The sequence below is a fragment of the Dermochelys coriacea genome, chromosome 20, assembly GCF_009764565.3.
Source record: "Dermochelys coriacea isolate rDerCor1 chromosome 20, rDerCor1.pri.v4, whole genome shotgun sequence".
Lineage (NCBI taxonomy): Eukaryota > Metazoa > Chordata > Testudines > Dermochelyidae > Dermochelys > Dermochelys coriacea.
Window position 1 is genome coordinate 5548810 of NC_050087.2, and position 15515 is coordinate 5564324.

The 15515-nt window shown below is 60.8% G+C and overlaps 1 protein-coding gene across 2 annotated transcripts in view; it reads right to left on the reverse strand.

Annotated features, from left to right (window-relative positions):
* RARG (retinoic acid receptor gamma) overlaps positions 1–15515 on the reverse strand; it is a 63508-nt gene that overhangs the window by 36121 nt on the left and 11872 nt on the right. For both annotated transcript variants that reach the window (XM_038379115.2, XM_038379114.2), the window contains exon 2: positions 8790–9243. In XM_038379115.2, the coding sequence (XP_038235043.1) occupies positions 8790–8979 (190 nt within the window). In that variant the 5' untranslated portion in view covers positions 8980–9243. The remainder of the gene's footprint in view (positions 1–8789; positions 9244–15515) is intronic.

Consider the following 15515-nt stretch of genomic DNA (forward strand, 5'->3'; position numbering starts at 1 on the left):
CCCCCACCCCCGCCAGCCCTCCTGCTCCACTCCCTGCAGTGCCCCTTGCTGGGAGAGGCTGGGCTGGGGTAGCCTGGAGCTCCCCGCAATAGTAGCCCTCCTGCCCTCTTCCCCTGCAGTGATGCATGTTTCTGAGAAGCAGAGTCACTCTGGCAGTGTTGTGCAATAGTGTGACTCAAATGACATCATCTCTGCCCAGAGCCCAATCAGAGCCAGGCCAGACCTGCCAGGCCTGTTCCTGGGGCTCCGTGCATTCTGCCCTATGCCACCCAGGCCCCCTGGACTGCTCCAGGTGACACCCCCCTTGGCTGGCCACAGTGGTTCCAGGAAGCAGCATATGCTGCAACCATCTGGGTTCCTAGCAGAGGGTGAGGCTGGCATTTCCACTTCCTGTTGTGGCACACTGACTACTTCCGGTGCTGGCCACATGGCCCGGTGCCAGACCCTTCCACCATCCAGCCCTGCATGCCATGCCCCACCAGGGCACCAGTTACTGGGAGTGACACATTCACTGTCTGGGAAGAGGAACCCGACACACTGTCAGCAAACTGGGAACACAGCTGGATCGTCCCTGGCCTCCCTCCATCTCCTCCCCTTCCCCACCAGGATGGACAGACGAACGATGCACAGTTATGTTCACGTTTATTCACAATGGCACAGGCACGGCGCGGGTGCATGCTCTCAGATGCAACTCACACTTAGCCCTACTGCGCCTTTCACACATCCATCACTCGATCACTGGCTCATTGGTCACTCGATCGCACACGCTCACAATCACAGCTGCATACCAACAGGCAGACAATCACAAGTCAGTCTTTCTCATTCGTGCCCTGACTCATTCAGAGTCACACCACCACTAGTGTCAAGAGACCCTCCAGTGGGTTCCTCATTGACCCTCAAATCCACAGCAAAGAATTTCCCTCTCCATCAGCCACCCACAGGCATCTTCGGCAGATCACCCCACCACCACCATCTCTCTCTCTCTCTCTCTCTCTCTCACACACACACACACACATACATACACCCCATATCTCACATACACACAAAGCCATCTCAGCATCATACTTTAGACAGCCCTTTCCCAGCTCAGAATCCCAGCAGAGCTGCATACAGCCCACGTAGGGGACTTTCACACAAGGCCCAAGCAATTCTGCACAGGCCATGCAAACCCATAGGGGCAATGTCACCCCAGCACCCTGAGACCGACTGACCCTCTCAGCTCTCAGCCCACATGGGGGAAACTGAAGCACGGGATGGGACTGGTCTCAGGCCACACAGTGAGTCAGCACCCGAGATTAGAACCTGGGGCTTCCCAGTTCCCTGTCCACTGCTCAGTCTGCTAGGCCACACTACCCGAGAGCAGAGGGCTGCCTATCTTTGGCTAAGATTCCCCACCCCCACTGTTAAACAGCTGCCAAGCTCTACCTCAGAGGTGGCTGCATTTCAGTGGTGCTCAACATCTGGGTTCACAATGACACAGGCTGTAGATCCACCTCCACCCCCACCCCCTCCTTCAGGGTGTGAAAGGGTCCCTGACTGGGAGGTCAGGAAGACATCACCCCTGCTATAGTGTGAGGGCAGAGGAGATGGGCTACTGGGCACACGGGCCATTGCTTCTGTTCTGGGCAGGACACCTGGCTGGATGGAGCCATGGGTTTGATTTGGGGGCTGTTTGGACTCTCTTTCGTGCATGCCCCAGTGAGGAGATCTACACTGTGGCGGTGAAGGAAAGGCTGGCCCAGGGGGGAGGCGAGGGGCCAAGCCCTCTCTTGAGCCAGCAACAGCCCCAAGGCTTCTTCCCACATTCCAGCCCCACTGATGCCATAAACACTGCAACATTCATGATCCATGTGGTGAGAACAGAGGGGGAGGGGCAGCATCAGCACCATGGGTGGGGCTGGGCAGCCCCGGGCGTGGGGGGGAGGTAAAGGAAGCTAGTAATAATCATGTCTCACATTCCTGAGGCCCCCACCCCGCTCCCCACAGCACATTGCCCCATACTGAGCCCCCACCCACAGCACAGTGCTCTGACCCCCCTCCCAGCAGGGCAGCTACTGACCCTCATCCCACTCCCTGCAGCCCACAGCACCCCCAACCTCAGCCAGGGCTGACTCTGAAGGAAGAGCACTCCCTACAAGGCCCCCCTCTCTCCCTGCAGCACAGCGCCCCCTAGCACCACACTAGGGCATTGGGATCAGGCCTGACCACCCCACCGATTCCAGGTGGAGGTCTCCCTCCCCACTCCTGAACACACCCACTGCTGCTTAGCTTCACAGCTGACAGGCTCGCAGATGGTCCAGGACCAGAGGCTGCTTGAAATGGTCACACTGCCCCTAGGGACACAACCACCCCCTTGGGCCTTGTGCTGGGGCTGCAGGGATCAGTTAGCATCCCGGCCGTCCCCCATCTTGTTAAAGGCGAGGGCGCCCATCAACGCCTGGACAGCTGTTCATCAGCGGGTGGGGAGGGCAGTCAGCTCCCCCTGACCCCTCCCAGGCAGCTGGGAGCGCACCCCTTCGATAGGGGCCGTAATCGTGTCTGATGGATGCTGGGCTCACAGGTTTAGTCTGGAAAGGGGGAACAGACCCAGCCTACAGGGGTGCGGGATACACAAGCAGAGGCAGGAAATTGGGGGAAGGGGCATTTGGCAGGGGGGGATTCAACTCCTGCTGTGGATCCAGGATCGGGATGGGGGGGCAGCGCCGTCCCCCAATTTTGGATTTACAGATTCATCCTCTGTTTGCTCCCTGGGTGCGTTACCCGCTCTGGGCTTCAATCAGGGACCCTGCAACGGGGGATGGGGAGGGGACGTCAGCTGAGCGGTGCTAGGGGAGAGGGTGGCTGGGGGAAACAGTAGGAGAGGGTCAGTTATTTGTGGACGGGGGTCAGGGGACCTGGGGGTTTCAGAGCTGCGGGGGGTTGGGGCAGTGCAAACTTGCAGGGCAGCAGGGTGATTCCCCTTCCTAGAACCACCTGTGGGGGAGGGAATTCCCACAGAGCAGCTCAGCCATGGGATTTATTCTCCCTGAAAAGCAGAGCGAGGCAGGTCTAGTGGTTAGAGCAGGGTACTGGGAGCTAGAGCTCCTGGGATCTATTTTATCCCCTGCAGCTTTGTAAAGTAATATCATGAGAGGCAGAGCATTGCTGAGGGGAAGCTCACAGCATTGACGTCCCGGCTGGGCACTGCTGCGGGGAAGCTCACAACACTGGAGTCCTGGCTGGGAACTGGCAAGGCACACCTACAATGCAGACGGAGGGAGGTCTGCATTGGCAGCCCCCATCCCTTGTCTCTTTAACACCAGTAGCCAGCACAAGCCGAGGATCCTGTGGGCAGAGGAGGAAGAGCAGCAGCATTAAGCCGGGAGGAGATGGAGATAAGGGGCACTCAGCGCTCCCAGAGCTGGGGGAGTCACTCCCTCCCTCCCAGCCGCCAGCACCAGGCCCCTCTCCCGGGGGCATTTGGGTTCATTCGGGTGGGGAGGAGAGACGCATGCTGGTTCTGCTCTGGCTGGGCAGACAAATCAGAACCTGGAGGGGGAGGGCACAGACCAGCGCAAGGGGGCAGCAAGTGGGAAGCCTAAGGCAGTGCTGTCTAGCGGCCAGAGCATTGGGCTGGGAGTCAGGACACCTGGGTCCTATCCCTGACTCCTGCCACAGACCATGGGTAAATCACTGCCCTGCCACGTGCCTCAGTTTCTCCTCCCACTCTTGGTCTGTTTTGACTGTGAGCTCTTGGACACAGGGGCTGTCTCTCACCCCAATGCAACGGGGTCCTGATCTCAGCCAGGACCTCCGGGTGCTGCTCCTAAGGGCCCTTCCCCGGGCACCATCCCTGCAGGAGCTGTCAGCAGCCTTGAGGAGCAGGAGCTGCCACTGGCAGCCTCTGCTGGCCCTTGGGGGCTGCATCACCCTGCCCCTCCTGCCAGTGCTGCGATACCAGGTTCGTTGTGTCCAGCAGCAATGCCTGTGCCCCTGGGGAGAGGGCAAGGGGGTTAGAACAGGAGACCCAGCACCCAGGACTCCTGGGTTCCATCTCCAGCTCTAGGAGGGGAGTGGAGTCTAGTGGTTAGAGAAACCAGGATTGGTTGTCAGGACTCCTGGGTTCTATCCCTACTCTGGGAAGGGAGTGAGGGTCTAATGGGTACAGCAGGGCAGGGTCTGGGACGCAGGACTCCTGGGTTCTTCAGCCCGTCTTATCACTGGCAGAGTGTGTCCCTGTCCCCCATCTGCAAAGCTGGGATATCCAGGGAGGGCCACAGGGCTGAATTAGTTCATGTCCATATGGTGCTTGGAGATCCACGACTGGTGGCACTGGGGCTCTCTGGCTCTCCTAAAAGTGATCAGAGATGAGGGGAGGGGAGCCAAAAGCCGCCAGGGGGCTTAGGACTGGTGTTTCTGGGGGCACCTCTACTCCAGCCACTACGGCATAAATGGGCCTGAAAGACACTGAAAGTTAACACTAAAGAAAACAAACCACAGGGTATAGGCGGCCGCCAGCTACATCCCCCCCCCCCCGGCTGGCCTCCCCCCATGTACCCCTGGCGGGGTTCACTGAGAGGCCAGTATGCTTGGCGCTGGGATACCGCTGGCTCCCCCTGGAAACCCATGGGCTCACTGCGCTCAGGACGGGACAGCCCCACATTTGGGGCTCACCACCCTGGTCCCTCTGCCCAGCTCCCTGGGATGCTGCAGATCAGGGAACCCCAAGTCACACCAAACTGGGTAATCACCCTGAATCCCGCCCCTGGCCCCCAGAGCAGCCACGTCTCAGCCCTCCCCAGCATCCCAGCCTGGGGTCCACTGTGCTACAGAACCTGTGGGAGGTGCTTTCCGCTCACTTCAGGCCAAAGGGTGGGGGGGAGTTCCTCTTCCCTGGATATCCAGCTCCCCACCCCCGGAAGGATGATCCCAAACCCTGGAGATGGGGAGCCCCACTGGCAGGTTATGGCCCAGCTAGGCAGGCTCAGCCTGGGGCTGGAAGCCAGGTCGCCTGGTTTCTATTTCTGCCTCACCACGTCCCCCTCATTACATGCCTCAGTTTCTCCATTTGCATAACGGGGGCAGGGAGAGGAGTTTTACCACTTCTCCGGGCTGCCGGGGGCTCCCGGTGCCACAGAGCGGCCGAACGCAGCTTCTTCTGGGGTGTGGAGAGCCACCCCTGAGGGTGAAGTGCCAAAGTAAAGATGTATCCACCGCTGCTCCCGCACCATACAGTGCACTAAGTCCACCTGCCTCCTTGATCAAAGGAGGCCAGGCCACTGAGCTGGGACCGTCCATGTGGCCTTGCAGCTCCACCTACCCGGGCAGGGGATAGGCCCATTTATACTCCAGGAAGCTCACAGCGTTGGAGTCCCAGCTGGACACTGCTGTGGGGGAGCTCACAGCGCCGGGATTGGGGGATGCCCATTTGCAGTCCGGGATCTCACTGAACAGGACACCGGAGCTGGGGCTAGGACGTGGGAGACTGGGCTTGGGGGCATGACAAGGGAGCCCCAGGGCTCTTGGGGGTCCAGAGCGGGGGTGGAGGCCGAGGAAGCTCAAGGTGAATCTGGTGCTGGGTTGATCGCCGTGGAGGCTTGTAGCTACAAAACGCACAGGCCAGGCAGGGCAAGGCGCCACCTGCACTGCCCCCCAGGGGCAGCAGGAGAACGCCTTCAGTCCCAGCTTTGTGTGCCAGACACCTGCCTCTGCGAGCTCACCTGGGACCCCTGAGCTCTCTCCAGGCCGGCGCAGGGGACGGATCTGGGTCCCATTAGCAACCCCAGCAGCTGGAGGGCGATGCCCTCACAGCCCCCTGCCCATATCAGAGCGCTGCCCGCGTCACCAGGCAGTATCAGAAGGGAGGAAGCAACCCAGGAGTCCTGACGCCCGTCTCCTGCCCTGCTCCAACAGACTAGACCCTGCTCCCCCACCAGACTCAGGGATAGAACTTGGCTCCCACCACTGGCTCTAACTGCTAGACCCCACTCCCCTCCCAGAGAACCAAGAAGAGAACCCAGGAGTCCTGACTCCCAGCCCCACCCGCCCACCCCATCTCTAAGCCACCCATCCCCTCTGCACATCCCGGCCCCTCCCTCCCACATTAGTCACCCAGCCCTTAATCCCAGCGCCCGCCAGATCTGCTCTGCAAAGCCAGCAACGCCCCTGACAGGGAGCAGCGAGGGGGTTGCTGTACCAGGGCTTGCCCTCCACTCTCCAGCAGCTAAACCCCAGGTGCGGCCCAGTGCAATGGGCTCGGGCGGCCCCGGGGCCCAGCAAGCGCTGGGATGGGCCAGTGAAGTCCGAGAGCCCCTGCAGAAGGGAGAAAGCAAGCCAGGGAGGAGCCCTGACCCCATGCGATGGAGAGCCGAAGGACTGGGTGGGAAAAACTGCCTGCCCGCTGCCTGCAAGGGGCTGGCGAGGGGAGCGCACAGAGCCCCTTTCACTGCAGCGCCATGCGGGCCCCGCTCGGCAGCTCTCATCTGGAGCCAGATGAAATAATTCTTTCCAGCGGCGCTGCCAGCGCCCGTCCATCAGGCACTGATTAAAGCCGTCACCCTCCGTCGGCCGAGCGAGAGCCGGGCCTGCGGAAAAGCCAGTGTGAGCAGAACAGAGGCCAGCTTGCTGCTCGCGTGGAGTTTGGCAAAGGGGGCTGGGGGAGACAAGGGGGCTGGGCCGGGGGCAGCCTGAGGGGCAGATTCCTGCCCACACCTGTGACAAAAGTGTACCCCCTTTCCTGTTTCCTGAAAAATGAGGAGACGGTTCCATGGTCACAAACTCCACCTGGCCTGAAAACTCCCCCCACGCTGCAGCCAGACCTGCTGATCCCCACATCCACACCCCTGCTCTGCCCCATGGGCCCCCCCCAACCCCAGGCTCCTGCCCCCCATCACAAATGGCAGCTTAACCTCACAGCACCACTACAGCCCTCGGGGGCTCTCGGACCCCTGCACTGAGCAGCAGGGGGCACTGTGCCCATCAGCTAACTCCCTGGCATAGGCGGAGCAAGGGTTCGCCCACACATGCCCTCCCCACACGGTGGGGGGATCGCAGCAGGCTCCGTCTTGCCCAGCTGGTCCGGCCCCCGAGACGCCAACGTTCCTGCCCCTCCCACGCAGTGTACTTGCCGCTCGGCCTGGCCCCAGGGCAAGCACCACCTGGGATTCCACTGTCAAAAAGCCCAGACAGGCTCCCACGCCCACGCGGGCAAGCCCCTGGGCTCCCCGTACCGTGGCCCACATTGCACAGGCTGCTGGCCAGGTCATGCCAAGCAGAGCGCTCACCGGGTCTGGCACAAGGCTGGGCAGCCCTCCAGGGAGCAACCCTAAGGTCTAGTGCCCAGGGCGGGGTGGGTCCTGCTACCCACCCCACGCTGCCTTCAGATCCAGCCCCAGAGAAAGGAATGATGTTGGAGCCCCTCTAACGAGCCGGGAGGTGGTGTGGGGAGGAGGGGCTGAAGGTTGGGATTGAGAGGCATCACTGGGCAGTCACAGGGGGCATGACTCCTCCCTCAGGAGCCCGCCATGCAGGGGAGGACCCTGACGCCCACCGGGATAAGCCCAGCCCCACATGTGGCGCAGACACGTGCAGCCCATGACTGACAGCTGGGGCAGCGTGGGGACGCGGCTCCTGCATGTTGAGATCCGCACACGGGAGACCAGGCCGGGTTCCAGGCGTGTCCCAGCAGGCAGGAGAAGGCTGAGCCCCACGGAGCCCTGAAGCCCTGGCACTGAGCCACCAGCCCAGCCAAAATGCTCACCGGGGACAGGGTAGGGGGCCTGACCCATCCCTGGCACTATAGGGCAGCAGGGACTGCTGGGAGACATCCCCCTAGAGAGCCACCCCCACCAGAGGCAGGACTGTGAGCTCCCAGGGCACCATGGAAGACCAGAGACAGTGTCCCCCCGTCCCCATTTGACCATCAGGACATCCCATCAAAGCATCGCCCATCACATCAGGTCGTTGCGATGGGTCACCATGCTATCCCTGAAAAGTCCCAGCACCAGCTCCCCACTGACCCTGCCACGGCCTGACAGCAAACCCAAACGTGGCCTAGCACCAACCCCACTACATCCGGGCAATGACCCCATCGGGCAATGACCCCATCACATCCCAGGGCCAAACCTAAAAATATCCCAGCGCCACGCCCGCCACACCCTGATGCCAGCCACACCATGTGCAGGCACCAATCCTGCCACTTCCCAGCATTGACCCTGCCACGTCCTGGCACTGATTCGGCCGCATCCTGGCAGCAGCCCAACCATCTACAGGCACCGATCCTGCCATGCCCCGATGACAAACCCAAAATTGTCCTACCACGCCCTGGCACCCACCCCACCATGCCCCGGCGGCACATCCCTCCCGCAGCACCCAGCACAATGGGGCTCTGATCTGGGATGGGAACTCCTGCTGCTACCCGAATAAGGAGAATGGAGCCCACCATTATCCTCTACGCATCCAGGCCAGCCCCACTGCACCTCGCCATTAACCTCTTCACATCCAACACCAGCCCCACTGCACTCTGCTATTAACCCCTTCACAGCCAGAGCCAGCCTCACTGCACCTCGCCATTAACCCCTTCACATCCGGAGCTAGCCCCACTCACTCCAGCGTGGCACCACCAGTCTCAGCATCAATCCCATCTCAGCCTCGATCCCATGCCAACCCACCCTCAACTCACTGCATGCTATCGCCAGCCCTGCCACGATGCAACATCACAGTCTCAAGCTTCTTGTGATTCCCCTAAACAATGATGAACCCCCCTCCCTCAACATGGGCACCCCCAGCCCCGCCGAGCCCCTGGTACTTACACAGAGACGCCATTTCCTTGGGCAGGTCGGTGGGGAAGCCCCGGAAGTAGCCTGCACTGGTGAGCACCTCAAAAGGGGGTGAGCCCCGGATGCTGCTGGAGAAGGCGAAGGGGTAAACGGTGGGGGGGAACCCATTCATGTGGCCCAGCGGGGTCCCACTGGGGCAGACCCTCTCCTTGTTTGCTGCCATGGCGGGGGAGGGCCAGCAGGGGGTCGTCCGTCTGCTATGGAGCGATGCCCAGCACCGACCCGTTTTCAGCACCAGTCGAGGATCCTGGTGGCATCAGTCGCCCCCCACGGCGAGCACGCCATGGCTCCCAGGCATCTCCCTTGAAAGACACAGCGGGCAGTGGAGTTGGGGTGTCCTCCACCAGGATTAACCCCTCCCGACACACTGCCGGCGTTCCTTCCTCTTGTCGTCGGAGAATCCGGGGCATCCGCTGGGCCTTCCTGGCTGCGGGAGAAGAAGGACAGAATGAGACGGTGCTGGTGAAACTGCCGGCCAACCCCTCCCTGCCCGGTGGCGGAGCTCAGTACCATGCTGCCGCTTGGCACAGATGTGAGGGCAGGGCGAGCGAGAGCTGATGAGCCAGCCAGGGGTCTCGGCCCCCTGGAGCCTAGCTGCATTGCACGGGCACTGCCAGCGCCCAGACTCCCAAAGCCCTGCCCCCGCAGGCACCCCTGCAATGTGGGAGAGGGTGGGCAGGAAACTGGGGGCAGGGGGCAGGGCCTGGCCCGGAGGGTCGGTGGCATCCTGCCTGGCTGCCTTGACAGAGGAAGAGCAGCTGCAACCCTCCGAGCTGCTCCAGGTCCAGGCACGGCAGGGCTCCGGGGCCGAGCTTTCCCGCTGGGCCTTTCAAGGTAGATTTGCACCCAGGACACGGGCCCCAGGAAACCCGGGGCTCTGGTACAGCGCCAACCTGGTCAGGGCACTCCTGACCCTGTGAGGGAGGTGGGGATAGCCCAGGAGCTCAGAGCAGACACATAAACACACACGGTGCACCCACACACACCCAGTACAGGCCTGTGCACGCAGCACAGACACTGGGAAAGCAGCTCCCCCCACCCCTTGCATAGGCTCTGTGTCTCTCAGCTCCCAACTGCCCCCCCACCCCATGTGAAACAGCCCTGATCCCAGCCCAGTGCCTGCAGGAGGGAGACGGAGGAGGAGAGAGTTGCCAACCCTCCCGGATTGTCCTGGAGTTTCCAGGGTGCAGTGAGGAGGGGATGCACCATTAATACACCAGGGATCTGGCCTGCCGCTGCCCCCCGAGCATCGCCCCCCAATAGGCCTGTGCCAAGCCTCATGCCCCTGGGCGGCCAGGATCCCCAGAGCATCCCCAAAAGGGCATCTCCTGAGCCAGTGGGGGCTGAGGGCTGACTGAGGATGGAGCAGAGACCCAGCAAACCCCACTCCCTTGGAGAAAGCTGTCCAGCCCCCTCCCCTCCATGGGCCACCTGTGAGCCCCCAGTGCATCATGGGAGACCAGAGACAGTACTGCCCCCATGGGCCACCCTGTGAGCCCCCAGTGCATCATGGGAGAGCAGAGGCGCTCAGCTGGAGGGGGCCCTTCCAGATGTGCAGGCAGAGAGCTTGCTGGGAACACAGCTGTCCCAGCATGCTCTCTGCCAGGGGTGGTGTGACGCGCAGGGCTTCGAGTACCTATGGAAGCCAGTCCCGCCCCGATTACGGAGGACCAGATGGCTCCGCAGGCCCATGGGAAGGGTGATCTGGAGGCCAGTTCAACCAGTAGCCTCTGACCCACGGTACAGGGGCCATAACCCCAAATATCCAGCCCCACCTGAGGGGAGGGGACATACCACCGTTTGGTTTGACAATCGGGACACCTGCCTTGTCTTTCCTGCTCGTTGCCAGCTAACCCCAGAGGGCTGAAGACTGGGGTTGAGGTGGCAAAGGTTCAAACTGGCTTTGATAAGCTCATTAGCATGTGCCTGACCCCCCACACACACACCTCAGTCCATGGGTCTCAAGTGCTTTGCAACAGATGGGGAGATTGAGGCCCAGCAAGGGGGAGGGACTCACTTAAGGTCACCCAGCAGAGCTGAGAATAGGACCCAGGAGTCCTGCCCCCTCCCCCAACAATCCTGTGCCCAAACTCACAGCTCAGGTGGGGTTGCCAACCCCCCAGGATTGTCCTGGAGTCTCCAGGATCATAAGATTATGTCATGTGATGAAACCTCCAGGAATATGTCCAACCAAAATTGGCAACCCTACACCGCTGCCCTGGGAGAGGAGGAGGTTTATTGTAGCCCAGCGAGTTTGAACGCCCCCTGGCTCAGAAATGCATGAACAGGAGAGTCCTAGACCGGCAAGCAGATCAGACCTAAACCCAGAGTCCAAACGACACACACACCCTTACTCACAAACAAACACACACACACCTACTCTCACACACATGTACCAACTCACATGCACAAACACACCACACTCTGACTCATACACATGAAGACCAACTCTCTCTCTTTCACAAACACCCCTGACCCTGGGTGCGCATTTAAAGTCCCCATCCAGATCTATATTTTGATGGCAGTCCCCACATCCCAGTGGAGAAACCCCGGGTCCAACCCTGGGCTACCAAACAGCGCCAAAAGTCCCCAACCCAGACCCCCTCCCGCCACGCCTGGACAAGGCCCTGACTTGTCCCCGTGCTGGAGCGGTGCATGGCGCTGGCCCTTTAAGCAGCGCCGCACAAGGCCGCGTGTGTCTGTGTGCTTTTCCTCTTGAACCGGGGCCAAAGGCAGGCGATTTTTTTTGTGCTTTTACCATCTGATTTAAATCAAGAGTCATTTCAGGTTCCCAGATAAATGGAGCTTATGTTCTCGATGCCAGCGCTAGTCTGGGCTTGGCTCGCCCCGCCTCAGCGCAGCCTGTACCACCCCGGGGGCAGAATGCGAGCTCGTCACATCTTCCACATGGAACACTACACCCCAGCCCTAATTCACAACAGCCACTCTGCGGGCTCCCGCTCCCCCCCCCCAGCTCTTGCCCCCCACCCCTGCTGCTTGTTTTCGGTCCCCCTCTCCTTTGTTCAAGCTCCTGCACTCGCTCCCCGGGGGTGGGGGGAATCTTGCCTCACCCTAGTTTGAAGCCCTTTGGTACAGCTCCTAGGCCGGGAGGCGAGGGCAGGAAGGTGGTGGGGAGCGTGGCAGGAGGGCCAGTCGTGGGAAATGGGTGAAAGGGGATTGCTGGCATCACGCCTGGGGGAGAGCGGAGAGGCAGTGGCTGGCACGATCATGGTGAACAGCAGAGCTGGGCTGGCATAAGGAAGGGACGTGGCAGAAGGGTTGGCATGCTAGTGGGGAGAACCATGGAGATAGTGCTGCCCAGCTCAGGAATAGCAACTGGCACAAGGATGGGGAATAGCAGAAAGAGATAGCAAATGGCACAAGAATGACCGGAAGAGGAGAAATGGCCACAGGTGAGGCAGAGGCCCAGGTGCTTGGTCTCGGGGGAGGGGGAGAGGCGGGGAGGGGCTATGCTTGGATTGGGGGGGTCTACCTCATCCCGCTGCAGAGAAAAGAGGCCCTGATGCTCACCCCAGTGGTGGGGAACTGTTGTCACCCAGTCGGGAAAGCCGCTTCTTTCCCTTCTGATCTGGGGTCACAGTTCGCCGGGGGCTTCCTTACTTTGAGCCCCACGGGTCAGATCCAGGCCCACAGTGTAGCCAGGGGGTAAATTTGGCCCCATCACCCTGCAGATCCCCACAGAGTAGGCAGTGGGCTACACTCCGCATCTCTGTCCTAAAGGCCCAGGGCGCTGAGGTCCAAGCTGTCCCTAGGGATGACCTGCAATGTGGTGCCCCCCACTGGTGAGCGTGGGAAGCTGGAGTGTTGAGCCAGGCAGGAGACTGGAGGATATAAAGCGGAGGAAACTAGCGTCCCGTGAGGAGGATGCTGATGTGCATCATGCTGGCACAAGATGGCGGGGACGATCATTGCACGCTGGCTCACAAGCTTCATGTGTGAGCTTCCTGGCAGCAGTGCCCAGCTGGGACACCAGCGCTGTGAACTTCCCCGCAGCAGTGCCCTGACATGACTCTAGCAGGCACCCAGCCCAGCTGCACAAACATCCCTAGAGGCCAACCGTCTCTCCGAACTGGCCTGTGCACACATCCTATTGGGGCGAGAGGACGGTGTTGGGTGCCTTTAAAAATCCAAGAGCTCGCTGGCCTACTGCTCCGCTCCCCCTGCTGCGGAGGACCCTGCCAAGCGGCCTGTGTAGCGAAAGCCATGAGATTTCAAGTGAGCCGCTCACGTAAGGGCTCCGTTTCCGTAAGCTTTTCCATATGTGAGGGCCTCTTGGAGCCCGGGTTCCAAAAATAAATGTGCTGTCAGGCCAAGGTGTCCAGCCCATGGAAACCAGTGAGAGAACCAGCTCACAGATACCCCTCTGCAGAGAGAGGGCCCCCCGCTTTCTTTCCAGACCCTGGGCTGGGCTGGCGGGGGGAGGGGGGCGGGGTCAGCTGTGAGGCTGCTTTCCAACCACTTGGGGGATCGCAGGTTACATCCACACAGGGGCAGCCTCCAAAACGTCATGAGTTTGCCGTTCTCAGCCAGAACACAATGGGATCACACTCAACGGCGCTGGCTTCTCCCACCCTCGGCGTGGTGCAGACAAGGCGCTCACCCCAGCCTTGGAAAAGCCCAGAGGAGGTTTCGCTCCGTGCATCTGAGGGGAGTTGATGCTTGCAGCAAACCCAGGCTGTTTGGGTAGGCCTCACAGCGCATGCCTGCCAGTGCGGCTGACCCAGCAAAGGACCCCCCAGGGCGGACGTAGCTTCGACCGGCAACGCCGCACCATGCACTGGTGTTGCTTACTCTAGCCTCCAGCGTCTGCTGCACCAGGGGCTTCTGTGAACGCAGCAACGCCAGCCAGGGATCCCACCTCTTCATGCCGTGGTGCCAACCTGGCCTTTGACTCGAACCTCCTTGGCGTGGCCACCGCCCACACTCCGCCCAGAGAGCTTCATCTCTGTTGTGACCATTTTCTGTATGGCGGGAGTGCCCAGAGGCCCTCACCCAGACCAGGGCAAAGCTATGCCAGGCACTTCCCAGCCACAGAGCAGGGAGGAGACGGTCTGAGGAATCAAGCCTGGGCGGGCGGGGAAGTGACTCACCAGAGCAGGTAAAACCCAGGTCTGCCCTGGCCTGATCTGCCCAGTTTGGCCCTTTGGGCTCTGGTCCATTGGAGCAGCCTGGGCTGTGATGTTCAGCTAGGGAGGCCAAGCAGCCCACAGCTGTACCCCGCTCAAACCTAGGGCTGTATTTTTTGGTAACGGAAAAAGAGAGACGTGGATTTTCCACCCGCCTTGCTCCCAAGGGATTTGACGCAAACGTCCCCCCTCCAGCTCCACACTGCTGAGCATGGTGCCTGGGATAACAGTGCCAGTGCCTTCCACGCTAGCGGAACGAACCAGTGTGAGGACCCAAGGCTAGCTCCTCAGAGGTATGCGTGCACCAAACTCTGGGAGTTAGGCACCTACGCACCTCTGAGGAACTGGGCCCAAGTGCTCAGAGCCTCCACTGCAATGGGGGTCATGTGGCGTAAGAGCCAGGGCCCTTTTGCTCCCTTTCTGACCCATTTGACTGGCATTGCCCTCTGGATACCTATCCCATCGTTCCTGATGTCGGGGAGGCTGGGAGATCTGGCGGGACTTTGGGATGGGGCCAGGAAAAGGGTCAGAGGTTTCCAGGGGGCTCCGCACTGGCCTGGGGGAACAGCACTGAAGCCAGCAGAAAGCACGTCCACTCCAGCACACCTGGGAACCAGCAGGGCATCCCAGAGCCCTCGGGAGGGACATTTCTCTGGAGCTGACAAGCTGCTAGCTCGGAGCCACGTGCATGTGAACGGGTGGCTCTGGCCGCTGGGCAGCGGAGTCTGGCGAGGTCCCGGTGCACCCCGGAACAGCCGGGCTCAGCACGGACTGTCACTCCAAGCTGCTACTTAAGCCATGGGGCTAATGCAGCTGGGGGGGGCCGGCTGACAGACACAAAGACTGGGGCCGAGCTGTGCGCGGAGGCTGGTGTATTTCCCACTGAGATCCAGACACAGCCACTCTTCACCGGGGCCAGGGCCTGGCATTGGAAGGTGCCATTCCGCTGTCCCCACACACACACACACCCCCTTATGGAGCTCAGGGTGTCACGCACAGACACAGGGGCACAGGCACTGGCAAAGCCAGGAACAGAACCTATGTCTCCAGGTCCTAATCTAAGGTCCCAGCTGCTAGGCCATGCAGCTGATCTTGGGTTTCCAGTCTGTCTAGGACCTCCGCCTATGCTGTGGTGTCCGAATACCTCTCAGTCTTTAAAGGATTTCTCCTCCCAACCCCCCCGTGTGAGGCAGGGCAGCATTGGCTTGCTAAACCCAGGGTTGTGAGTTCAATCCTTGAGGGGGCCATTTAGGGATTTGGGGCAAAAATTGGGGATTGGTCCTGCTTTGAGCAAGGGGTTGGACTGGATGATCTCCTGAGGTCCCTTCCAACCCTGATATTCTATGATTCTAAGGGCAGGGCTGTTCTGCCCATTGTGCAGATGGGAAAACTGAGGCTCAGAGCCACTATGCCGCAGATCCTCAATGGTGCCTAAATAGCTTGAAGCCAGGCCTTGGGCTAGCATCCGTCCTTCCTCTCTGCTCTAGGCCAGCTCCTGGCCCTGTTGAACCTCACAGGACTGCTGACAGCGATTTCAATTTGCCCGTGTGAC